Raw genomic sequence first — 26,565 nt, 5'->3', positions numbered from 1 at the left:
GTCTACAAACAATAAATGCTGGAGAGGGTATGCAGAAAAGGGAACCATTATGCACTGTTGGTGGGAATATAAATTGATACAGCCACTATGGAGAATAGTATGGAGGTTCCTTAAAAAACTAAAAATAGAACTACCATATGACCCAGCAATCCCACTACTGAGCATATACCCTGAGAAAACCATAATTCAAAAGGACACATGTGCTCCAATGTTCATTGCAGCTCTATTTACAATAGCCAGGAAATGGAAACAACCTAAATGTCCAATGAGATGAATGGATAAAGAAGATGTGGTACATATATACAATGGAATATTACTCAGCAATAAAAAGGAACAAAACTGGGTCATTTGTAGAGATGTAGATGGACCTAGAGTCTGTCATACAGAGTGAAGTAAGTCAGAAAGAGAAAAACAAATATCGTACATTAATGCCTACATGTGGAATCTAGAAAAATGGTACAAATGAAAGTATTTGCAAGGCAGGATAGAGACACAGACATAGAGAATGGACATGTGGACATGGTGGGGGGGAAAGGGGGTGGGATGAATTGGGAGATTGGGATTGGCATATACACACTACCATGTGTAAAATAGATAGCTAGTGGGAACCTGCTGTATAGCACAGGGAGCTCAGCTCACTGCTCTGTGATGACCTAGATGGGTGGGATGGGGGTGGGGGAGGGAGGTCTAAGAGGGAGGGGATATAGGTTTACATATAGCTGATTCACTTCATTGTACAGCAGAAACTAACACAACATTGTAAAGCAATTTTACTACAATTAAAAAAAGGTAAGATGTGACATTTAAGTTGAAAAAGGTGGATTGGAAAAAATAAGTGAAGCACCATATGAGCTTTAATTTCTGATGGATTATCAAAGTAGGTAATTTATTTCCATTCACGAAGCAGCAATGAAAATCAAAAGGCAGCAATTCACAAAAACTCAATAAGGATATTTTTCCTTTGACCTTCAATGTGTTTGGGGCTCCTACCTGAGTTATTTTCACATAATTTTGTATTTTTCAACTCTTAGCAGACTACCACTGCCACAAACCAAGAGTTTTTCTAAACTAAATTAAATTGGTAAAACATGAAACTTTTACACTTTGCCTTATTTTTAAAAAATAATGTGTTGAATTTTATTTTATGTGTAATTCTAACAGTAAGGGAGCTGGCAGGTATTGCTAATATTAAGGAATTAAACTAATACCCCTGTTATAAACTAGCCATAATCCTGCATTTCAGAGAACACAAGATACTTATTAAACATTCAGCAAAATCCACAGCATGAGTGAGTCTGTACAGTGATGAACTTGGTCACAATGTATTTTTTGTGTATAACCTGCTTATCCACAGAATCCTGGTGGATGAGACGCATCAATTCAAAATTAAGTAACATAAAAGTTTAAAAACTTTTTATAAGTATATTCATTTTAAGAAGCCTGTAGTTAATTACATGTGTATGTATTTACATATATATGTATGTATATAATTATTCATATGTGTATTTATGTACATATGTCTGTGTATATAATTACATATACATATATTGGGTTGGCCCAAAAGTTCGTTCGTTTTTTCCATGTTCCAGAAAAACCTGAGTGAACTTTTTGGCCAACCAATATTTATTTCAGTCCTTCTTTTATTTAATTTCTCTTGCATTTGACATTTTTCTAGTTGAAAATTATTTCTTTCTGAAATCTTTCTTCTTCTGTGTCTGTGATAACTCTGGCAGCATTAAAAAAATTTTATTAGCTTGTTTTTAAAAATCTCTCTCCACTCCCCCATCTCCTTTATAAGCTGTTTTCCCTACTCCAGTCTCTATCCTGTGCATGTTCATATTTCCTAGGATGCCATTCTGATTCTCTTCTTTTTATTTAATGCCTTGAATAGGCACCCACATCCCCAAATCTTTTGGGTTCAGATCTCCAGCCCAATTTCCTTGACTGGACTCAAAACTCATATACCCAGCTGCTCCTGGAATGTCCTACAGAGGATTCTCTGTACTAAAGAATTCATCTTTGTATCTTCATCCTATATATTAGAGAATAGCGTTGTCATTCACTTAGTTTCCTATAAGCCCCAAACCTGGGAATTTTCTTTTATTCATGCCCCTGTGAACCCTCTCTCCAACCAACCAACACACGCACACACGCAATGGATTTTCAAGCCTTTTGGTTGTACCTTCCTAACATTTCTCAAATGTATCTTCTGCAAACACATCCTAATTTTTTGTTTCCACTCTGATCTCACTCTAAACCTGTGTTTTTTTCGTGACTTTGCCCATGTCACTCAACCTACTAGAAGCCCTTTATAACTTCCCCTTTACCACATTTCTACTTCTTTAAAACTCAAGCAAGAAACTTTCCCTTCCTTTTCCATCTTCCTTTGCCTTCGCATTTTCCTTTTACTTCACATCTTCCTCTTCCTTCTTAGCATGGTAGTAAGAGGTTAAGGGAGCAATCACACAGAGGCTTGGAATTGAGTGAGCATAAGAATTCCAGATGATGCGGGGGAGAAAGCCACGTGGAGGCGCAGAGGTGCCATGCCCTTGGATCTGTCAGGATCTGGGGCACTGTGCAGGCTGGTGCAGAGGAGATAGCTAGAGAAGATGACTACTATGGTTGGGAGACTGGTTACTTTGAACAATAAGTAAATTAATTGAACAAATAAGTAAATAAATTAATGATAATGAGGCAGGTTTTTCACTATTGGATGAAATACTTGCAAATATGAAAAAGGGAAAGACTAGAAAGAATCTTTGAGGATTTGGATTGGAAATGGAGGTATGACATGAACCCATGAGTTTTTAATAAATATTCATGTAGTGATAGAGATAGAGAAATCACTGTAGCTGTGAATATTGTGTATATGTATATATGTGTGTGTGTCCCAGAAACAATGAGCATAGCAAGCACCCAGATCTTGGTTTCTAAGTGTCACCCTCACTAACAGGAACCAGGGCTCTTTGGAGGAATGGCTGGGACATGGAAAGTATAAGATGAGCCTGGAACATCTTGTTGGGCAAAGAAAGAGGTACTCCAAAAATGATGCTGACCTGCCATAAAGACACAGGAGCTGCACTGAAGGGTGTACCTCTAGCCAAATCTGAGACAAGTCGAGTATCGCTATAAATAACGATAGTAAGAGATGGAAATTTATTGAATAAAATAGCAATCCATGAGTCTATACATACATATATATATGTACATGTGTGTGTATGTGTATATATATATATATGAATAAAAAATGAGGGATAAAGGAAAGCACATTGTTACAGTAAAGTACCGACTAATAAATGTAGAAGGAATGATAGAACTAGAAGATCACCATTGGTAGCCATCATAGCGGTAGTTGGTTCCAGTGGGAGTTATGAATGGTGGATTGGGTTTGATGAGTAGCAGGACATTGGTGTAATCTCAGAAAATATTTCCAAAAAGGCTAATCACTTACCAAAGGGAAAATGGTGATGTTAAAATGGAGAAAACTGGAAGATGCCAACAAGACCAGAATATTCAGGTTAACATTACCTAAAGTGGCGGGAAAGTTGACTTTTTGTGCCCTTGATATAATGAACTATGAAAATCAAACGTCAAACTGGGGTATTACTGCCCCCAAAAGCATGACCTGAGTCAGATCATGAGGCATCATCAGGGATACTGACATTGCAGATATTTCTGAGAGAGTAAAGGAAATAACTAGAAGGTTTTGTAAGGTTGAATCATACATTTATTACAACGTATGAAAAAGAATATTTGGCAGGAAAAGTAGAATGTAGAAACCAATGAAATACAGTTCTGGGATCTGAGGAACCTGATAGTGGATGGGATTCTGGGAACTTTCCTACAAATATTGTATTTTATATGTTATATATAAAATATATAATATATGCAATATAATATATAGTATTATATCTATTACATATAATATAGCATATTATATATAGAAATATTCTACTATATATAAATAGTAGTATTTTATCTACTGCCTTATTAAATAATGTACTTAAGGAGGCTATCCCCTGTGTAATGATTTTATGTCAAAACCATCAATTCTTTCTTTTTCTCCAAAGATTGAGCCTTTTTTTGTGAGTGTGGCACTTTATGACCTCAGAGACAGCAGGAAGATTTCTGCTGATTTCCATGTGGATCTAAACCACACGGCTGTCAGGCAGATGCTCTCAGGGGCTTCCGTGGCTTTGGAGAATGGAAACATAGACACTGTCACTCCAAGACAATCAGAAGAACCTCATGTCAAGGGATTTCCAGAGGAATGGCTAAAATTTCCAAAGCAGGTTGCACTTTTGTTTATCTATCATGGGAGGGAAATGCTTGTTCCATTGTTCTTACCAATAGATTACATAAGATGAGCAGTTTTCCAAATAAAAATCCCCCTTAAAGCTGTACTCTAAAAAAGTAGAATTTTTTAAATGTCTTCAGTGTGGTTTCCTAGATGCTTATTAGCTGTTTTCTTTGTACATAGGCTATATTTTCTGTAAGCAATCCACATTCTGAAATTGTTTTGGTGGCCAAAATCGAAAAAGTACTGATGGGAAACATTGCAAGTGGTGCTGAACCTTATATTAAAAATCCAGACTCCAACAAGGTAATGCATGATCTTTTTATAAATAATTTCAATTACTTTCAAGAAATAAAATCACACTGTCTTGATGAATTATCAAGTTCTATAAATGTAAGTCTTGAAATACTCCCTTGTTAGTGAAATGAGTATCAAACAGGAAATTTTTAAAATATATATTCTCGGCTTATGTTTTTTGATCCTGCAATTTCTGCTGAGACTCTATTGGTAGAAATAAATTTAAATGTGGATAAAACTTTAACCCCCAAAGACTAAAGTGTTAACAATAATGAAAAGTTTGGATTAATCTGACTGAAAACAAGGGAATACAGTTTACTAAGACATCAGCAATGCTTATGCTGAAGTAAGTGAAAAAGTAAAATAATTGTTTACCAAATTATAATAACACCTAAATGAAGAAAGAAAGAGGAAAGAAAATACCATAAGTTCTTTAAATGATGGGACTGCAGGACATTTTTTCTGCTTTCTTTTTTCAATTACCATATTTTCTATAATAATTGAATGTTATTTTTTAATAGAAAATAAATACAAAAAGTTTATATTATCCACACAAAGAAGTATATTGGGAAAATAATGCATAATAATTTAATTTGAGGGTGTGTGACAGTTTAGGGCAGTGTTTAACATATTTATGAGAACGCTTTAATTCAGGATTTAGCAAACTATGGAGTGCAGGCCAACTCCAGCCTGTCACCTATTTTTGTAAATAAAGTTTTATTGAAACACGTTACACTCATTCATTTAAGATTGTCTGTGGCTGCTTTCCTGCTATAGCAACAAAGCTGAGAAGCTGAGACAGAGACCACATGGCCGGCAAAGCCCTATATATTGGATTGGCCAAAAAGTTGGTTCGAAAGAACTTTTAAGCCAATCCAGTATTTACCGTGTGACTCTTTACAGAACAAGTTTGCTGACCTCTGTCATAACAAATAAAAAGAAATACAGGACAGCCTGTGAATGTAAATTTTATAACTCTTTCCATTCAATATTTTAAGGTCTTTTAAGTCAGAAAAAAAGTTGGTATTCCAAGATAAGGGTGTTTTCTACATTTGAAATTTCTAAACTAAAAAGAAAGAAAATGTTATACAATAGTTTGAACACAGAGGATATCATTTGTCTCTTTACAAGGTAGAATCTGTGGGCCAGTAAAGCAGAATTTTACTGAGTTTCAATATAACATGGAAAAGTATTTATTAATATTTTACATGGACTGTTTGTACAGTGATGTTCTAAACAACATTTATATTTATTTTTTTTCCTAAGTATGCACAAAAGATACTAAAATCCAACAGGCAGTTCTGCAGCAAGTTGGGGAAATACCGCATGCCATTTGCTTGGGCGGTGAGGTAGGTTGACAATTGCAACCAACAGAATAAAGTGCATTTATTGTTTGCATTGAAAGCTTCATTTTTGAACACGTCTGTGTTACCTGTTATTTTTAACATACCAACACCTAGAAGAATGCTAGTGTGTTCATCTTCAAAAATACCTTGAGCTCCCCAGAAACATGTGTTTTACAAGATAATTTAGCAAGCCAGCTCATAATAGACTGGGACCATGACATGTGTACAGTGTATGCATGACCAGGTATGCAGTGGGTTCTTGGTAGGATCAAAGCCAAGTCATAACTTCTTTATTATGTAGATTTGGTCTAACAAACTCTTGATGTTTTATCAGTCCCAAGGGTTTGGTGCGCATAAAATTCAGATGGAAGCACTGTGATTTCTTATGCAGCTGCATGTTTTCATCTGTGCAGAAAACACGGGTCTATATATGGATGTTCAAATGAAACCATCAAATTGATCATTTGAACTCTCTTTGATTTTGGTACTGATTAGCATAGCCACATTTCTCAGTACCAGTTGACTCTCTGATAGAAATGCTGAGTTACGTGGACACTGATGGTGGAACCATCCACCTGGACATATAACCTCTGCATAAAGAACAAAAAATGCCTTTCAGATCTGTTTAAACATCAATTACTATCGTCCTTGTCAGTCTCTTTGTGTCTTTATCAGTACATGAATTTCTTAAAGGAGGAAATGCCTGGCATAGACATATGGGAAAATGTCAGCAATGGGCAATCTGAATGAACTACAAAAGATTAATTAGTGCTACAAAAAAAGCAGCTTATTAGGTATCCATTTGAATGTTGATTATACCCCAATGCAAATAACTTTGAAATCCAGGAGGAAGGGAGAACTAGTTAGTTATGTCATTTTCAGGTCTCACAGTATCCAGTTGTGGTGCATAACCAGAGTAAACTCACCAATATTTTTCATAATTTTGATGTAGTTTTTGAAAGTTGGAGACAGTTAGGTACAGGGAGGAGGAATGTGGAATTAGGGGCAGTGGTAAACCAAGGTAGACTCATGCAGTCTCTAGGGATTAATTTGCCCTAAGGCAGCCCTCTAAGTTAAGGAGGAAGAGACCAGGCCCAGGAATCTGAAAACATGGTCCAGATCAGATACCACTTATAGACTGTAGCTTTGGTCATGTTTCCTTTCAGAGTCTCAGGGTCTCCATTTGCAGAATGAAACTAACAAGACCGCCTTGTGAACAGTAGTGCAATCACAAGTGCAAAGGCATCTGTCATAAAGTAGATCATATATATCATTTTATCTCCCTTTAATATCTCTCCCTACAGGGACAACTAATGCTAGAATATTCTGCATGAATAAAAGGTATTATTTAGAAATACTGAACCCTTCATGATGAACTTAATTCATTTTATTCCTTGTAAGTTTCAAGAAAAAGGATAACTAATTGTAATTCGCAGGTCAAACTTTTCATGTTGATAAGTATTCTCAGTTCCCACAAGATAATCAGTTGGGGCAAGTAGAGGGTAGAGGCAGGATGTCCTTTTGCAAAGTGAAATATTCCAGTATAGCAAAATTATAATAGTGAACACATTTTCTCTTTAAGGATTGAGGATTATTCTGAGTATTGTTATAAGCAGACATTTTAGAGCCAGAGCTGGGTTCCCTATCTCAACTCTATTTACCAGTGAATTTAGCAAGAACTTATAGTCTCAATTTTTTTGAATGTATAAAGAGGAATTCTAATACCTAATTTACTATTTCGGGGATTAACAAGTACAGATATTTACTCAATAAAAGATAGCCATTATTAGAAGCCATTAGTCTAATATGATTATTAAAAGTCCCTGTGGAGATCATATCCACCCAAACAAGTCTCCTTTTCAGGTAAATTTGGGGCAGTGAAGAATAATGTGGGAGAAAGAAGTAAAAGAATTACCCATTATAGAAAGAACCTGAGCAGTTAGGAAAAGCAGTAACAACCCTACTTTGAAGTTGTCTTGGTCAAATGTGCTGGAGAAAAGATAGATGAAGTTTCTAGGGAGGCTGATAATATTACCAAGTATTGAAGTAATTATGTCTAGGGCAGGAAAGCCAACAAAACCACAGGTTCATGCTGCATGAACGCCTGATCACTGGTTTGGTTGTAGACCAGGAAACAGTATACACCACCAATGTGTGCCCATAAATATATGATTTACATAAACATCTCTAGTAACTGAGAAAAATGATTAGCAGTACAGTTCTCAAGATTTCATGTTAGACCCCTTGGAATATCTAACCACAAAATCACGTACAAGATCCAACCAAAGAAGATTTTAATTTTCCCTCCACAGTGTGGAAACTGCTTCAAATAAATGTTGACCAAATTAGAGAAGGACTCTTGCTACTCATGTCGTTTTGACATAAGGTAGCCTACTGACATATTCCAATACCCTACTGATACCGCTGGTTCTCTGGCTCCTTTTCCTTTCTATTCTATTTTCTCGATTGCAGCTTATTTCTTAACATAGCTTTGAGTGGACTCTAAAACGCTTTGGCCCGTAAAATCAGCTGCCACTAAAAAGCATAGAATTGACAGTTAGCTTACAATCATATTTTTACCCGATCCAGTCATCCCACCAGCTGCAAAACACACAAATACTCATCACTGTGAACATTTTATCTAGAACATGTACTAATTTGGTGCATGTTCTTATTTTGGGCACCAGCTGTAGAACCATTTTATAGCAAAAAAGGTTATATTTGGGGTAGGTAAACAGAATGCACTCAGATGGCTACAGAGGGCATTGTACACTCGTTGATTCAGGAGAAAGTCAACCTTTACAAACGTGCCATGTTGTTAAATCAAACTCTTTCCACGTGTATCACCCCCAGGATTATGTGTACCTAAATCCAGGACAGGACTCTTTTTGATTCCTTTTTCTCTGTCCCATTCAACATTCCAAATAGAACCGAGTAAAAAACTGGATTTTCTTTAAAATTAAACAAGACTAAAATAAAAATTTCATTCTTATATCTATACATTTATAGAAGGCACACAGCACAACAACAACACCCAACAAATGGTTGTCCAACCTCTATTCAAATCCTTCCAGTGACAAAAACTCAAGTGCATCCCACGGTGGTTCTTTCTGTATTTTATAGCTCCAATGATTAGATAATTCTTCATATATATATACACACACACACACACACATTTTTTTAAACTGCTTGACACTTTTATGTTTTGTCTTCCAAAGCCACAAAAAATGGGCCCAATTCTTTCTATATATCACAGCTATGCATTGCTGCTTATTTTTGTTAATATTTTTTTAAGTCTTTATTGAATTTGTTACAATATTGCTTCTGTTTTATGTTTGTTATTTTGGCCACGAGGCATGTGGGATCTTAGCTTCCCAACCGGGGATCAAACCCGCACCCCCTGCATCGGAAGGCAAAGTCTTAACCACTGGACCGCCAAGGAAGTCCCTCATGCTGCTTATGAATGAAGCTTTCAGGGATACCTAAGCTTCTTTTCCTTTAGGCTAAACACCACATTTTTTTTTTCAATCACACTCTAAATGTCATGGCTCTGAGACCTTCATTGCACATTGATCATTGCTCAACTCTGGCAGTTGGAACAGGGCGTGGTGTCCCAGCCGTCCTGAAACCATCTGTGTAAATGAATCAGTTCTCTGCTGTCCTGCCAGTTGCCATATTTATCGAGTAGGGACAGAGTGTGAGTGCTGTGACCAGTGCTTCTCTGTGCTGCTGTGTTCTTCACGGTGTGTCCAATGTAAGTGAGCTGTTTCCAGGACAGCTGCTGCGGATAAGAGCAAAAGCCAGTGACACAACTCAAGTCTACTGATATATTTGAAGTGACTGGTTAAATTTTTTTAAAATACTACTCAATTTAACTTTCTCCCATGTTGGGAAAAATGTCACACACTCAAACATAAGCCCTAAATAATATTTAAATAAAAATAATCTTCAAGTTAAATATTTTCATTCTTCCTCCCCCAGTGTTATTTGATAGGGGACCTTTTTTCCCTCAGTTACTACTTCACAGAAAAAAAACTAAGGAGAAAGGTTGAAGGAGTCTAAAAATATCATTCTGATAAATTCCTGGCCCATTTTCTAAATGATTTGACACTAAAGCTCTATGATCAGATAGCCATTTAAATGGCCTTTTCAGCCTGTGTATTGAAATCTTTGGCTAATGTGAAGAGTAGTAAAAGAGTCTCGTTAAGGTCCTTAAGTTAGAAGAAATAAAAATTCAGCATTTCTCTAACATTGAAGAAAACTCAATTACACATAGGTCTAATTTTCCTTTGATAGGCACAGGGTATGATGAATTATGGGAAAGAAAAAGGACATTAAGCATGTATGTATACTTGCTTTTCAGGAAGTGTTGCCCGGCATTACTATATTATTTGGATGAAAACAATTTATGTATTTTAACTAAATCTATATAGTCCCATTGAAATGGTTCAAGGAAGGAAATAAATGGTTCAGGTTCACAGTGTTCTCTTTATTTAATACAAAATGCTCATTCAGGTGTTCTCCATTTTATCTTTGTCTCTGCCCAAAAATTTAGGACATGGGCACATTTATCTCCATGAAAATGTTTCAAGAATCTGGCTCTCTACACCCACATACACAACCTCATACCCTTTCCACTATTCATAAATTCTAACGGCACCACCCAAACTGACATGACCCAGGCTTGCCCAGGAATAATGAAAAAGTGATAACATGTGTTCCTATTCCTGTCCACCCCCCTAATACTCTATGGCTTTGACATGTTACCAAATCATAAATAAATGTAGTTGTAATATGGGCTGCTGTCACTTTAGATACCAGGTTGAAAATAAGAAATTGAAGATAATAAATACAGTGTATAAATGAAATTTTTTTTCTAAGTAGTTTTCATGTCTTTTTATTTTGTAAGTTCCTGGACTTTCTTCCATTATAAATGGGAGGTTGAATCATTTTAGTCAACTTAAAAATACATCATCGTAAGTAATATCCAAATACCAAGAGGGGAGCATTGGTGGTTCAGTGTTAGAATTCTCTCCTCCCTCCCATGCCAAATACCAAACTGAATAAATATTGTTTTCTTTCAGATCACTATTTAAGGACAACCAAGGAAATGTGGACAGAGACTCAAGATTTTCACCATTGTATAGACAAGAAAGCAACAAGATTTCAACTGAGGACCTACTTAAACTAGTGTCAGATTATAGAAGGTAGGATGCTTTGGATACTCTTGAAATTAACATGAATCAGCTACATTGCTGCTGTTGATTTGTTATCTCTGCATAAACAATACTCGGTAACCAGATTCCCAAATATCCATACTCCCCCAGAAAGCAGATGCTTTGCAGATGACCTCTCATATGCCCAAATGACACCCTAAGAGTAAATTTGCCAGAATGATGAGGAAGGAGTGTGAGACATTAAACTAAGTCAGTTACCTATAGCTATGTAACAAATCACCCCAAAAATTAGTGGCTTAAAACAACAACATCACTTATTTTTCTCTTGAGTCCATAATTTGAGCATGGCTAAGTGAAGACAGTTTGTCTCTTCTATATATGGCATCGGCTGGAAGAGGTCCAATGGAGCCAGAGGATCCATTTTTGAGATAGCACATTTGATGACTGGCAAGTTGGTGCTGGCTGTTGGCTGGAAGCTCAACTGGAGCTGTGGGTTGGAGACCTTGGTTCTTCTCCATGGGAGCCTCTCCATGAGATGCTATGGCTTGGGTTCTAAGAGTAAGTGTCCCAAGGGACAGACAGAAAATGTTCACTACCAGTTTCTTAAGATGGGAAACTGTCACAGTGCCATTTCTGCCATAATATACTGTCAAACTGTCACAGATCCTAGATTCAAGTGAAGGGTATATAGACACCTCTAAATAGGAAGAGTGTTAGGGGATTTTAGAATATGTATGAAACACCACAGAGCAATTAATTGCTGTGAATACAATAATTCATAATAGTTCTGTCATTCAAATGCTTTTGGAAAAGACAATGGAAGCTAGAGCTAAAAGAAGAAAAACATAAAAGTCACAACATTTTTAAAATGAATCACCATATATTCAGCATGTGATGATGGTACGATCTTTCATGACAAGTGGCTTATCTTAAACTGTTAGTCCCCTAACACAGTCAGGATTCTTGTTCCCTTTGCCCCTTTCCCAAATATTAACTCTCTGCCTCTCCCATCTAAGAATCAACAATTCCTTATCAATTAATTTTGTTTATCCAAAACAAAAATTATATATTACTATGAAACAAGCATGATTAATATTTTCTGTTTCTTCAATAGAGGATATATTTCTATTTAACTAGAAGGGAAGTTTGCCCAATGTTCTTTTTTGTTCTGGAAAAAAATAAACCTTAGGAAGCAAAATAAAAATGGAATTGAACCAATATTATTTTTTTGTGATTCTACAGGACCACTCCTTACATGGGGAGACCTTCCTTCCCCTTATCAAACTTCATGGTCAAAACCCCTATATCCACTAAGTGGAAATTAAGAATACTTTTCCTCTTTACTTTTTTCCAAGTTTACTAAAGCCTGAAAAGTTGTAACACTGAGCAGAAGGGAATGGGCAAAACAGGAGAAGACCATGCTGTCACAAAACCCATGTTATTGGTGTTCAGCAAAGAAAGTTATCACTATGGCATTTAGAGGGCATCTAGAATACCCAATGCCATAGTGGTGAGACATTAAATTATTTCATGGATGCCTCACACGTAATGACATTTATTCTCAGTAGTGTGCTGATAAATGTCTACCACTGACCCTCTAGGAGGAAAAACACTGATTTGTATTGATGGCAAATTTCTATGGTGTAAATTCTCCTCCCATTGCTGATTTCAAGCTACCAATGGGGTTTTGCCAAACATGGAGTTGGAAAGAAATGTGCACACCATCATATAACATTTCCACCACACAGATAGATGTAAATAACCTCAAGAGCATGGATTCTTTCACCATGTAGTAAAACAATTACTAAGTGATGAATTTTCAGTACTTTTTACCTTGGTATTTAATGTAATTTGTTTAATATAATTTCATTTTTAATAATGACTGTGTTTTACAGATGGCAGGCAAAATAACTGAAAATATAACAATTAGCTCTCACAGGCTGGGAAGAGCTGGCTCTGACCTACCACTATAATTATTCTGCCTCTCGAAGTAGACTTCCTGAGAGGGGTAACACTTGAAATTGTTCTTAGCAACTTTCACCTTACTATAAAAGAAGATAGGGGAGAAGGTATTAGTAAAGAGGGAGGAAAGGAAAGTCAAGGACTCATGAATTAGAGTGACTGTGGGCACAGGATAGGTGGTGAAGAAGTGTCTACATACACTTACTAGGGATCAGGGAAAGGGCCCTTGTCCTCCTGGATTGTTGGTGAAGAGGGAAAAAGCAAACTGTCCACTTAGCAGTTGTGGCAAAGACCAGCCTTGCTCTCAAAACTTCTTAAAATTCCTCATGAAAGTGAATTATTTAAATCGGTTCAAATACTAGTACTTTTTGTTAACAAAAACTAAATATTTACCATTTACCAAAACTAACGATTTACATTGCACTCGTTTGGCCATATGAATGTTATCTGAAGTGGTGCAAATAAATTTAAAACATTCTTCAGAATATCTGTAACTTGACCCCTCCCTGATTTTTAATTTTTATTTGCAAAATCACATAAATTTTAGTTTTCAAAATAAAACTAGCTAAATGAAATTATTCACAAGATTGTTTAAGGTCCCACTGTTTATCCTTATCAAAGCTCAGAATTACCATTGTCTGGTCTTTTTCCTTGACAACTAGAATAATTCACTCTGTGTGTGTGTGTGTGTGTGTGTGTTTCTATGCTGGTATACTTTCGCAGAGCTGACAGAATAAGCAAAACGCAGACCATTCCTGGAAGCCTGGATATCGCTGTTGACAACATTCCTTTGGAGCATCCAAGTATGATGATGATGTCATGGCTTGCTTGTAGAGTTTTGAATGTTTAGTGGCTTTTTGGTTGGTTGGTTGGATAGTTGGTTCGTTACAAAGGTTTGTTTGGGGATTTTTTTCTCAAGGTTTAGGATAACTGTAATTCATTATCCTATAGAAATTTGGGATGTCTTATTTCTCCATTAATACAGACTGTAAGTATTGTAGGATAGGAACTATATTCAGGGTGACCTAATATTCATCTGGTATACACCATGCACCGAGCAGGGTGTTAAATTGTATCACTTAATCCTCAAAACCCTGAAGGGTTGCAAATGAGGAAGTCCGGTTCAGATAGATTGATAAACCAATAACCCATAATGGGCAATGCCACACTGAGCTGTCAAAGGGCTACTCTGAACACCGTGTGTTGCCGCCCAAGTGGCCATGCAGTAATTATAGCCGGGAAGTTTTTAGACTCTGTTATTACACAGAGAACATATGTCTTTTCCAGAGTATGGTCAAAAGTTCTATTTATGTTAGTGAAAATTTAAATTTCAGAAGCAGTTTTATTAACTTATAAATAAGATTTTTCAGAATTTATTTATTAAGTGGTGAGATTAGTTTATTTGGTTTTATTTTCCTTCTAATTACACCTTTTAGTGACTTTCTCAGTGATGCAAAGAATGAATAAAGGCATCCTAAAAAGAACTACAAACAGGGAGAGGATTATTACCACAGGATATTTGAATTACCATTAGCACTATTAAATTTTCCATTCTTATGACTTTTCCACAAATCACTTTAATATGAAATAAAATGAGCATTCTAACTTAAATCATGGCTCCAAATCACTTTTGTATTGATTGGTGTGAAAAACCAGATGACAAAGTAAGCCATTTCTTCTACCTGATTTGTGGGAGGTTGCTTTTATTACCTAGGGAAAAGAAAAATAACAAAAGAGAAAGCTAAAATATTCTCTTTGAAAAGAAAAATAACAAAAGAGAAAGCTAAAATATTCTCTTTGAATATCCTATGATATTCTCTGATATCATAGGATATCAGAGAAATTCGAACATATAATAAAAATATTCTAATTGATTTTTGAAGAAAAAAAAAGCCTATAATCTGATTCCCAAGCATATAGCTAACGATACAGCTAAGCATGTAGCTAACCATGTTGCTTGTGTGAACACAGGAAGATTCTAGATGGGGTAAAGGAAGGTAGAAGGCCTTGCTGTCTTTCAGTGCCACAACTTCAGCCTCCAAACTGCTTAGTGACAAGTTTTGATTTATAAATTCCTAATGGTCTTTTTCCCCCCTTAGGCTGTTTTTACAAGGTTAGATTTTAAAAGATTGTGAAAACTGAAGAGAAAAATAAAATTGTAACTATTAATGCAGAGGGGGATTAGGGCCTAGGTTGTGAAATCATTCCATAGGGAAAATTACTATTAAGCCAAGTGGTACTATCAGTAATAAACCCATTGAACAGAGTTTTGTTCTGTCATAGATCAATATTTATAGTATGATGGCTAAAGTCAGTGGGCTAGTCTTTATCTTAGAATATCTGGTTAGTATGCTCAGAGGATCTCTAGCTAAAATTTACTTCCTATATGAAGCTTAATACAAAAAGAAAATAGGTATAAATCCAAAAGATTTACCAGTTTTTTGAGATATCAGTTTTGATGTTAAATATATCACTGAGTATCTGTCATGCTTACCTCCTACAAAGTTTTCAGGCCAGCATAATTTAACATAAATTAGTATACAAGCATGGAGTTTCTATTTTGAGTAGATTCATTTTAAAATAGGTTAAGTATTGTTCACTTACAATCATATCAAGTGACAAACTTTTCTTTTCTGATTTTTAAAGACTGTGTAACATCGTCCTATATCCCTGTCAAGCCTTTCAATGTGACAGCTCAACCAGAACCCACAGTGGAAGTGGAAGAATTTGTTTACGACTCAACAAAGTATTGCCGTCCTTACAGAGTATACAAAAATCAAATTTACATTTACCCCAAGCACCTCAAGTATGATAGCCAGAAATGTTTCAACAAGGTATATGTTTCTGAGATATCATCCTCTCTCTCCACCCTATTTAGACCATATTAAGATGGTTTCTTTTTTTTTTTATAAGATTCTCGATGATTTTAATTTATTTATTTTTATTTATTTATGTCTGTGTTGGGTCTTCGTTTCTGTGCGAGGGCTTTCTCCAGTTGTGGCAAGCGGGGGCCACTCTTCATCGCGGTGCACGGGCCTCTCACCATCGCGGCCTCTCTTGTTGCAGAGCACAGGCTCCAGACGCGCAGGCTCAGTAGTTGTGGCGCACGGGCCCAGTAGCTCCGCAGCATGTGGGATCTTCCCAGACCAGGGCTCAAACCCGTATTCCCTGCATTGGCAGGCAGACTCTCAACCACTGCGCCACCAGGGAAGCCCTAAGATGGTTTCTTGAAAGTTCAAATACAAATTACTATAGACTAACATTTTGGAATAGAAAACCATTTGAAGAAAATGTTTAATGAGAGACAGTGTTGAGTTTCACCTTAAAAGTGTTTAAAGATGCACGTTTTATAACATATGAATAAAACTTTCTGAAATCAGCCCTAAATAATTTTGTTCCAAACTTTATTTTTAGTTTATTAAGAGACTCTGAAAATAGCCTACCTGCACTCTTTCAATATGAGTCTTCTCTTCCCTTTTAAATAATCTTTCCAAATCTTTCTGCTATTTCTGAGCGCTATGAGTAATGTCACAAGAGAATTTTGGCTATTCTACATTTTTCAGATTTAATTAGAAGCTACTTATTTTAGGCACTTGGATTGTTTTCTGATGTTATCTAACAGGAAATTACAATGTCCATTTTCCCTCTCTGTAATTTCAGGCACGAAATATAACCGTGTGTATTGAATTCAAAAATTCCGATGAAGAAGATGCCAAGCCCGTGAAGGTGAGCCAAGCCCATGAGGGAATACAGCATACAGGGGGAGACAGGTGCCCTGGTTCTCCCCACCACCGAGGGGCTTTTTAGTTTAGTGTGCTGGAAAGAGGAGCAATTCAGTACATTTGATTTAGATTTCCTAACATGTACCTGATTGAATAGCTACCATTAACTAGATCTATTAGAAATGCCAGTCTCATGGCTCTGCTTAGCTTTTCATGATTTGGAAAAAAGGAAGCCGTTCTAGTGTGAAATCAAGACAAAGATTCCCCTCTGGAAGGCTTTGCCGTTTTCAAAGATTAGCCCGCATCTCATGAATTCAGCATGCTTGATTTCAAATGCAGCATCGCAGCTGGGCTTCATGTGGCCTCTGCAGAAGGGCTACTGCCTACTAGCCTGATGGCTAATGCAGGGGGCCCATGGGGCGCTCACATTTATGGAAGGTGCATGTGGCCACCTGCCCGAGGACCTCGGAAATGGCTCTGGGAAGCTGGTCCCTGCTGTTGATCACGCGACTTAATAAGATCAATAAAACTATGAGTTTTGTAGGAACTGGGCTGTTTGACCCTATAAAACTGCAACCGGATGGCATTTTTCAGAGTTCCTATTTGATATATACTGTTTTTATTTTAGGGACTTCAAACAACATAAAGAAACTTATAAAAATAGAGAGGAAAATTATTTTCAGTGGGCCTGTGGCCAGATCTTCCCAGTTTGGGTGAATCAGAGGAAGGAGATATAGTAAAGGACAAAACTAATTTCTAACTAATCCCCACAATTATCTGAGATCATCTCTTAAAGCACTCTGTCAGGTACCAATTGTGTTCTCTGTGCTCAGAAGGGTTGTAGCATTATTCAGAAGAACAGTAATCAGTTTGAGTGATTGAATGAATCATGCACAATAGAGAGAAAGAGTTCTTTAAAATTGTCCTGAGGCACTCTCAGCATCCCCAGGTTCCAAGTTCCACAATAGCATTAGCAGCAGGAGAGAAAAAATAAAATGAAATGGAATTGTCAAGCAAACAAAGGCAATGGCCAGACGGCAAACACACCAGGCCTGCTAGAGAATCGCTTATGGGGAAAAATCTAAAAAAGAGGAGTACTCGCAGGTACATGTGACCTCTGTGTCATTGCATCCTAAAGCATTACTCAGAGATACAGCTGACTCCAGTAGAGGGACTCTAAGCCTTGGGCTAAAGGGGCCTTTATGACAAGGAAGTGCCATATCCCGTCCCCTGGCCTGATGAGGGGCTGGGATCGAAGAATAACACAATACAATGGAGCCTGGAACCAGCCCTACCTTTCCAGCTCTCATTCCTGGTTGGAGACTAGCATGTCAGGAGCTGGGGTCAAACCAAGCCTTGTATCACTAAGGACTGATCGCCTTAAACTCTAGACCAGAGCTGGGTACCGTGGGCCGCAGGAATCAGAATTGAACAAAGTATCTCTTATCTTCTGGTAATCAAAAGTTTGGTAGTAGTGAATTGATTCAGGTATTCAGTATTGATATAATATCTACATAATGAATTAAAGCCTTCAAATTTTCTTCAACAGTGCCCTGTTGTATAATAAATACAGGACAGCAGATCCAAGACGTTCAAGGGTAATTAGATGTCAGCTAAGCCTGGCAAGTTACCACAAAATGCATCTTTGTCCCAGAATGGGTAACTGAAGAGTTGTGGCCTTTTTGTGCTCAGGGTTAATTTCAGACACTCATAATTATTCAACTCATAACTTTTTAAACAGTGTATTTACGGAAAACCTGGAGGGCCCCTCTTCACCTCCGCCACCTACACTGCAGTTCTGCACCATTCCCAGAACCCAGATTTCTCAGACGAGGTAAGCCAAGCCTCCACTGCCCCCAGCAGCTCCTTAAAAGATGGGTGAGTGGGTAAGATAATACATGACAAACACTCTCTCTAGACTACTCCTCAGACTAAGGACATACCTTAGCAAGTGTCTACATAACCCAGCTTTAAAAACCACGTTAATTGACAGTTGCTCCAGGACTATGCTGTAAATTCATGTATTTCAGCACAGGATTTAAAAAATGTGATGTTTTTATTATATCATTTCTTTCAAATTAGACTAATTTTTTTCTTTTATTTTTCATTGGTTAGGGTAACAAACATCGTGTTAGATAGTTTTTACCAATCGATAGTGGCATTTCATACCCTAAGGGAAAAAACAAAAAGGGCTAGAGTATGAGCCAACACTATTGCTTATAACCCTCATGAACTTGAAGGAGCTTGGACCGCCCCACCTCAAGACCTGCCCTGCCAACTCTCAAGACTCTCTTATTATGTGCCAGGAACCATGCTATACTCTAAATATACACTATCTCACTTGATCCACATGGCTTTCTCCAGAGAAACAGAGCCAATAGGAAGATGATAGAGAGAGAGATACATAGGTAGATGGATAGATAGATAGATAGATAGATAGACAGATAGATAGATATAATTTAATATAGATAGAGAGATACATAGGTAGATAGATAGATATAATTTAATATAAGATAGGTATAATTTAATATAGGTATAATTTAATATAGATAGGTATATTTTATAGATAGGTATAATTTAATTTAATATAAACACATCATTATGGAGGCTGAAAAGTCCCACAATCTACCATCTGCACCCAGGAAAGCCATTGGTGTAGTTCAAAGGCCTGAGAACCAGAGTGTCTATGGTAGAGTCCAGTCGAGGTCTGAAGGCCTGAGAACCAATAGTGCCAAGAACTGGAGAAGATCGGTGTTCCAGGTCAAGCAGTCAGGCAGAGAGGAAATCCAACCTTACTCTGCCTTCTTGTTCTATTCTCAGTGGACGAGATGTGCCCACCCACATGGGGAGGGCCATCTACTTTGCCCAGTCCACCAATTCAAATGCTGGTCTCTTCCAGAAACACCCTCACAGGCACACTGAGAAATCATGTTTAGCCAGCTTTCTGGGCATCCCGTGGCCCAATCAAGTTGACACATAAAATTAACCTTCACACCTTCCTAATTTATGGATAGGAAGCCGGCGATCAGAGAAGCAACTTTGACAAGGGCACATAACTGTGAAGTGACAGTCAAAATTTAAGCCAGCCCATGTGACTCCAGAGCCTGAAGCTTCACTGCTCTGCTATAACCCATATAAAAAAAAAAAAACTTATTGGATTAGTAGTAAATGACTATACATATGTCAGCTTGTATTAGAAACAGCTTTAGACAACGTTTCAGTGATTAAATTTAATTTCTAACCGTGAAGCTAAGGTCTGAACTAATGCAACCTGCCAATGTGATTTCTGGGATTTAAAATATCACATCTTTTGTATTAGTTTCCTATTGCTACTTTAACAAATTATCACAGTTTTGTGGCTTAAATAACACACATTGATTACCTTACGGTTCGGCGGGTCAGAACTCTGAAATGGGTCCCACAGGGCTGAAGTCAGGTGTCAGCAGGCGTCCATTCCTTCTGGAGTTTCTGGGACGAATCCTTACCTTGCCTTTTCCAGTTTCTGGAGACTGCCCATACTCCTTGGCTTGTGACCCCTTCCAGCAATGCCATTACCCTGACCTCTGTTTCTCTCCTCACATTTCTTATGACCCTGACTCTCCTGCCTTCCTCTGATAAGGACCTTTGCGATTACATTGGGCCCACTGGGCTAATCCAGTTTAATCTCCCCATCTCAAGACCCTTAATTTAATCACAGCTGCAAAGTCCCTTTTACTGTGTAAGGAGACATATTCATATATTCTGAGGATTAGGGGACATCTTGGGGGATGTCTTGGGGGACATCCTGGGGGCCATTATTCTGCCTGTCACACCTTGTTACACATCAGCCATTTATAAACTTCTTAAAAGAACACCAGTGAAACCACAGACCTGACTAACCTTATCTCCTTCCTCCACATCCATTTAATGCTCTTAAATTTTTTCCCTGTAAATTCAGGACAGAGGTAAAAAAATAATAATAATAAGGGAAAGGGCTATTACTACATTACAGAATATTTACTACATTGGTTGACCTCTTGACAAAGCCCATCTGAAAGGTGCATCCTCTGTCCACATATAAGATTTAAAGAAACAAAAAAAATGTTCTTACGGTTAAGTCTGGCTTTTAATCTCTCTCACGCTCATGTGCTTCCCGGAATCCTTGTAAAAGCCATGAGCTTTTCCACAAGAGAACATGTATATAATGAACTGCCTGGTGAACTCTGCAGTGCAGATTCAAAACCATTTTCTTCTTTTTTATTGCAAAAGATGATTGCATTAATTATAAACATGAATATAAATTCTTCTAAGGCACTGCTAAAATATAATGTGAGTATTTGCAGTATTTGTTACCGAGGAGTGTTAGCATTAATCTGTAGTTTACTGGAATTCTTGAGCACTTGTTTCAGTCCCATGTATTCCGACTAAAAAAAGAAAATTTCATTCTACTGCATTGTTAGTTGTTGTATGTTTTGAACTGTATATTGGCTTTTGTTACCAGGTTAGCATGCTGGTATGTAATGAATATATGTAAGCTGTAAACCATTCTAATTCAGGAGTTCTCAAACCTTACCAGGCACAGGATCACCTGGAAGGCTTGTTAGAACACAGATACTGGAGCCCACCCCAGATTTTTGGATTCCATATGTCTGGGATGGGGCCTGAGGATTTGCATTTCTCAACAAGTTTCTCAGAGATGCTGATACTGCTGTCCCAGGGATGACACTGAAAATCTGTGTAATAAATTCTCTCCTGAACAACGTGAAAATAAAGTAACTATATATATAGATGCACAGAGAGTCTAATAAAAACTAGTAGATAATTTGCTTGGCTCTTGATCACCTTATTGCTTGATTTGACTGTTCAAGAAATTACCTAGTTGCTAATATTGAACTGAATGTCACTTACCTGCATGGGATCCTGGGATTCCAGTGTGACACGTGTTCTTGTCCTGGAAGATCCTATTAATTACTGACTAGTCCATCCTCCTCGTGACTCAAAGCCCCCTAACATCTTTCGCCTTGGTTGCTATCTCTGTATCATCCTACTTTGCAAGGCTGTGGAGGGAATTCAATGACAACGTATGTGACAGAGGTTTGGAAACTGAAAAGCACTATCACATGTAGAGGGTTCCAAAACCTTCCTTTCCAGGAACATGGAGGATGGTCCTCATTAAGTATATTCTTCACCTATATCAATTTCATGTTTTATGGTTTTTTCGGAAGTGTTATTTACAGAGGAGAGCATGACCTCTTTACAAAATGGCTCATTACTTAGTTACCACAATGTAATTTTTTACACAATACATACCACATATCTTTTTGTGGTTTTTATAACGGATAGATTCCATGCTCCAGTTAACATCATTTGCAACTACCATGTTTCTCAACAATGTGCCTGTGGATCATCTGGGGATCTTGCTAAATGCAGATTCTGATTCTGTATGTCTGGGGTAGTGTCTGAGAGTCTGCATCTCTAATCAGCTCCCAAGTGATGCTTATGCAACGGTCCATGCACACACTTTGGGAGGCAAGGACCTACTATTCACTCAACTCATGTCCCTTGATGATAGGTCCTTAATCTGTGCCTTATTTACATTCTACTGTCATGTCTGTGTGTGTGTGTGTGTGTGTAATTCATGGTGGTATAAATTATCTAATGAGAAACACTAGGTATTCTAAGTTATCGCCACAATAAAGAAGTAAAAATAACATCTTAACACATTACTGCTAGTGGGATGGATATTTATTGAGAGTTAAATCGTACTTCTAGTGCTGACTATTAAATTGTGGACCTAGATTTCAGTGAAAGACTTTTAAAAAGACTAACGTGCCTAGGCTTTGTCTTGTCCTGACACTGGGAAAATGATTTCAATCTTAGCCCAGCTATTATCTCTTTCATTGCAGGTGAAAATTGAGCTACCAACACAACTTCATGAGAAACACCATATTTTTTTTTCTTTTTATCATGTAACTTGTGACATAAATGCAAAAGCTAATGCCAAAAAGAAGGAGGCTCTGGAAACACCAGGTATTGACAGGAAGCAATCTGAGATAGCTGTGCATGTTATCTCTGGAACTTAAATTGGAGAGTATTTGAAAAGCTCTGATTTATTGAGTTTTTTAAAGTGAAGTTTTGTATTCATAAATGATAAATAGCTTTATTTTTACTCCTCGCCATGAAGGTTTGTACTGAAAAGTTTTCACTTTGTTGTTCCTTTGCACAGTTGGATATGCTTGGCTTCCTCTCATGAAAGATGATCAGATAGCTTCTCAAGAGTACAATATCCCAGTAGCAACAAGCCTGCCTCCGAATTATTTAAGCTTTCAAGATTCTGCAAGTGGAAAGGTATTGAGTGATGTATAACTTAAGAGAAAAAAATACATGGGCTAAATGGCATGAGGTTATCTTCTTTCTGTTGTTTAAATTAACCCAGCTTTGGTGTATGCATCCATTGTAATAAGGAATCAGGTGTACCTATGATATGTCAAATATCTTGTTTAGTTTGTGGCCAGTAGAAATGATCTGTTCAAAATGATCCCCTGGTATCACATTGGTTTCATTTACCAATATTACCAAATGTATTTGCATCTCTTATTTTCCATCTCTATAGGACTGTGAGGTTGATGGATCAGGATGACAAATTAACATAAACTAAATAACCTGTTTATTTCCTCTCTCTCAAATTGCCACAGTGACAGTAACAAACTCTTTTTTGCAGCATGGTGGGAGCGACATTAAATGGGTCGATGGTGGCAAACCACTTTTCAAAGTATCGACATTTGTTGTATCAACAGTGAATACTCAGGTGAGCGTGTTGTCCTAAAATATCAAAATCTTCTCTAACACGTAGAATCATAAGGCGTCTCCTAGATTTACAGGAGGAGACTCACCATTCCACAAGGTGTCAGAAGAGCAGGTGATCAAAAAGGAAGAATGTTTGTGGCAACACCGTATCCCTCTTCCAGAGGAGATCGAATGCCCTAAGCCATAAAAGCTCAGGCACTGTCAAACTGCAAACCAAAATTCCAGTAGTGTATTTATCAAGAGGGCATTTCCCTTGGAAGATGGTTTGCTTCCCATGACAACCCCCACATGTTAAAAATATGAAACGTTTAAAATAAAGACTTTGGACCTTTACCTTAAAACTCAGTCTAATTCCCAATCCCTACCCAAGGCTCCTCTCATGGAAAGGCCACGAGTTTGGCAGAACTGTATTTGAGATCCACCTCGGCCAATTTCTGGCCCAGTGACCCTGGACAAGTCACCTCAACCCTGCAGTCCTGTGTCCTCAGCAGGAAAATGATAACAATAAAAAATCTCCACCTAAGGTGGCAGTGAGGCTCAAAATGAGAAACTGCACATGAAAATATCTCATGAGCTGCAAAACGCTGTACAAATGTAGTTATTATCACTGTCAAGTTACCACAAACTCACCCCTTCCATTGCAATGCAGCTTAACTTTACCACAATGTGAGGACTTTTGTGGTACTAATTATAAACAAACTATTACAAGTACATAGACTATGTATTGCTTATTTCTTAAATTCAATGTGTACCTGGGTTTTTGTGTGTGTGGTTTTTTGTTTGGTTTTTTGCTTCATGCTGCTTTATCCCTAGCACATACTTGGTTACTAAGAAAAATGAAATAATCCAGGTACCACCATATATTGGATCAAAATGTCTTTCCGTAACCGCTGGTGCCTCAAGCCAAATTTAGTCCTCTTCCCAAGTCCTATGCCCATGATTCCTTAAACCCATCTTTTCTCTGACATCATCAACCCTGGTCAAGTCCCACAAAATGGTCATTCTCCACCAACTCCTGCTTTTATATCTCTCAGAATGCCCCGAGTTTCTCTTTCCCACACCTCCAGCTGCTTTTCTCCGAACTGCCCAGGTCTCTCTGTGACTCACCACTGCTCTCCTTCCTGTACATCAGCTTCCACTGCCCACGCACTCGTCACCCTGGGGGACACCTTCTTCCTTCCTCCATAGCGCTATTTACCTCAATCTTCAAACACCCCAGGCCCTATCCTGCACTGTGCCCTCTGTCTGCTTCATACCTCCAAGATCCAGGGATTTTGTGACACTCAGCCTTTCGTCAGCCAGGAAGGCGATCTCTCCCTCTCTGCCTACCCTCCCCTGATGGGTCTGGGCAGCTCCTACCCAACCTTCAGATCTTGGCTCAAATGTCACTTCCTCAAAGAAGCCTTCCCTGTCCCCTAACCCCTCAGATATGCGTATCATCTTGTCATACACCCGTACAGCGCCCTGCTTTCCTTTGAAGCACTTGTCTAATTATGAGCAAATAGGTATGTGTGAAAATCATGGTATGGAACCTGATTCCCGAGCATAATGGATGGACCACAGAGTGGGTTTTCCTTGCCCCTGGCTCTGTCCTCCGTGCCTGACAAGGACCTGACACATAGTCAGCTTTCAATAAATAACTGTCGAATAAATGAAGTGAAACTGAAAATATTACACACACACGCACACACACACGTACACACATACCCCGACTTGAGGGGAACCCCAACCACAGATGCCCTCTAGAACTGACAAAAGGCCAGAGAAACCCCCAGAGAGTGCACCTACACTAAAAGTCTGTATGCCACTTCCTGACTACGTAACTTTGACCCTCAACACAGAACTTAGGTATTTCCAAGGTGACAACCTTTTCAGGAAAGAGCATTAAAGGGCAGATTAGTTTGCTTAGGCTGCCATAACAAAATACCAGACTGGCTGGCTTAAACAACAGAAATGTATTTCTCACAGTCCTAGGGGCTGGAAGTCTGAGATCAAGGTGTCAGCAGAGTTGGCTTCTTCCAAGGCCTCTCCCCTTGGCTTTCCTCTGTGTGTGCACATCCAAGTTTACTCTTTCATGAGGGCATCAGTTATATTGGACTAGGGCCACCCTAACTTATTACCTCTTTAAAGACCTTATCTTCAAATATCGTTACATCCCGAGGTACTGGGAATTAGGACTTCAACATATGGGTTTGGGGAGTCAAGTTTTATCTCATGATGTCAGGTGGACTTCATAATTTTTTTATTAACTCTGATATTTTAAGTCTGAAAATATCCCTGTGCATATTAAACTGTACCCATTCTCATGTGTGTTAAAGAATATGTAAGAAAAATTGATAGAAGTCTGTGGAAGGAACTGGAAGATGACAGAAGACAATTTAAAAAGAAAGAAAGGAAAGAACAGAGACAAGGAAAGTAATTCTCTAGCCATTATCATGTGGCCCGGAAAGAAAACAAATCTCTGAGAGTGAAATAGGAGAGAGAGGGGACTTTGTAGTTCAGGTTAAGCCCTCTGTGTGCTGGAATGTCTGTGAAAATGAGAGGTCTGTCACTATGCCTCCTGGACAAAGCATCTCACATCAAGGCATCTTGTCCTACAGAAGGGCTCACCTCCCATCACCACGATTGTTCCACAGCTTACGTGTCATCAAAAATCAAGACTTTCTTTTGCTGTTTCAGGATCCACATGTGAATGCATTTTTCCGACAATGCCAAAAAAGGGAGAAAGATATGTCTCAGTCACCTACCTCGAATTTCGTCCGTTCTTGTAAGGTAACATGACATGCAAATAGCTGCAATGGTCTCCAGGGTAGAAATGGGCAAAACAGACCTTTACATTTTGCATTGAGTAGCAAACTAAGGGGTAATTATTATCGAAGATTTTTAAACACCTTATCAATTCAGAGACTAAATGATTTTATTTCACAATTCCTAAAAAATGTCTGTGTTCATTAAAAAATAAGCAAAGATCAGTTTCT

The 26,565-nt window shown here is 37.9% G+C and overlaps 1 protein-coding gene across 9 annotated transcripts in view; it reads left to right on the top strand.

The window, feature by feature from the left end:
• Positions 1–26,565, top strand: part of DOCK10 (dedicator of cytokinesis 10) — a 289,535-nt gene that overhangs the window by 193,386 nt on the left and 69,584 nt on the right. For all 9 annotated transcript variants that reach the window (XM_036858477.1, XM_036858476.1, XM_036858473.1 and 6 more), the window contains exons 12-23: positions 4,071–4,292; positions 4,481–4,603; positions 5,861–5,943; positions 11,025–11,147; positions 13,803–13,882; positions 15,726–15,913; positions 16,740–16,805; positions 18,543–18,635; positions 22,687–22,810; positions 23,007–23,128; positions 23,502–23,588; positions 26,267–26,359. In XM_036858477.1, the coding sequence (XP_036714372.1) occupies positions 4,071–4,292; positions 4,481–4,603; positions 5,861–5,943; positions 11,025–11,147; positions 13,803–13,882; positions 15,726–15,913; positions 16,740–16,805; positions 18,543–18,635; positions 22,687–22,810; positions 23,007–23,128; positions 23,502–23,588; positions 26,267–26,359 (1,404 nt within the window). The remainder of the gene's footprint in view (positions 1–4,070; positions 4,293–4,480; positions 4,604–5,860; positions 5,944–11,024; positions 11,148–13,802; positions 13,883–15,725; positions 15,914–16,739; positions 16,806–18,542; positions 18,636–22,686; positions 22,811–23,006; positions 23,129–23,501; positions 23,589–26,266; positions 26,360–26,565) is intronic.

The sequence above is a fragment of the Balaenoptera musculus genome, chromosome 7 (genome assembly GCF_009873245.2).
Source record: "Balaenoptera musculus isolate JJ_BM4_2016_0621 chromosome 7, mBalMus1.pri.v3, whole genome shotgun sequence".
In the NCBI taxonomy this organism is placed as follows: domain Eukaryota; kingdom Metazoa; phylum Chordata; class Mammalia; order Artiodactyla; family Balaenopteridae; genus Balaenoptera; species Balaenoptera musculus.
This window is presented reverse-complemented; position numbering and strand designations above follow the sequence as displayed.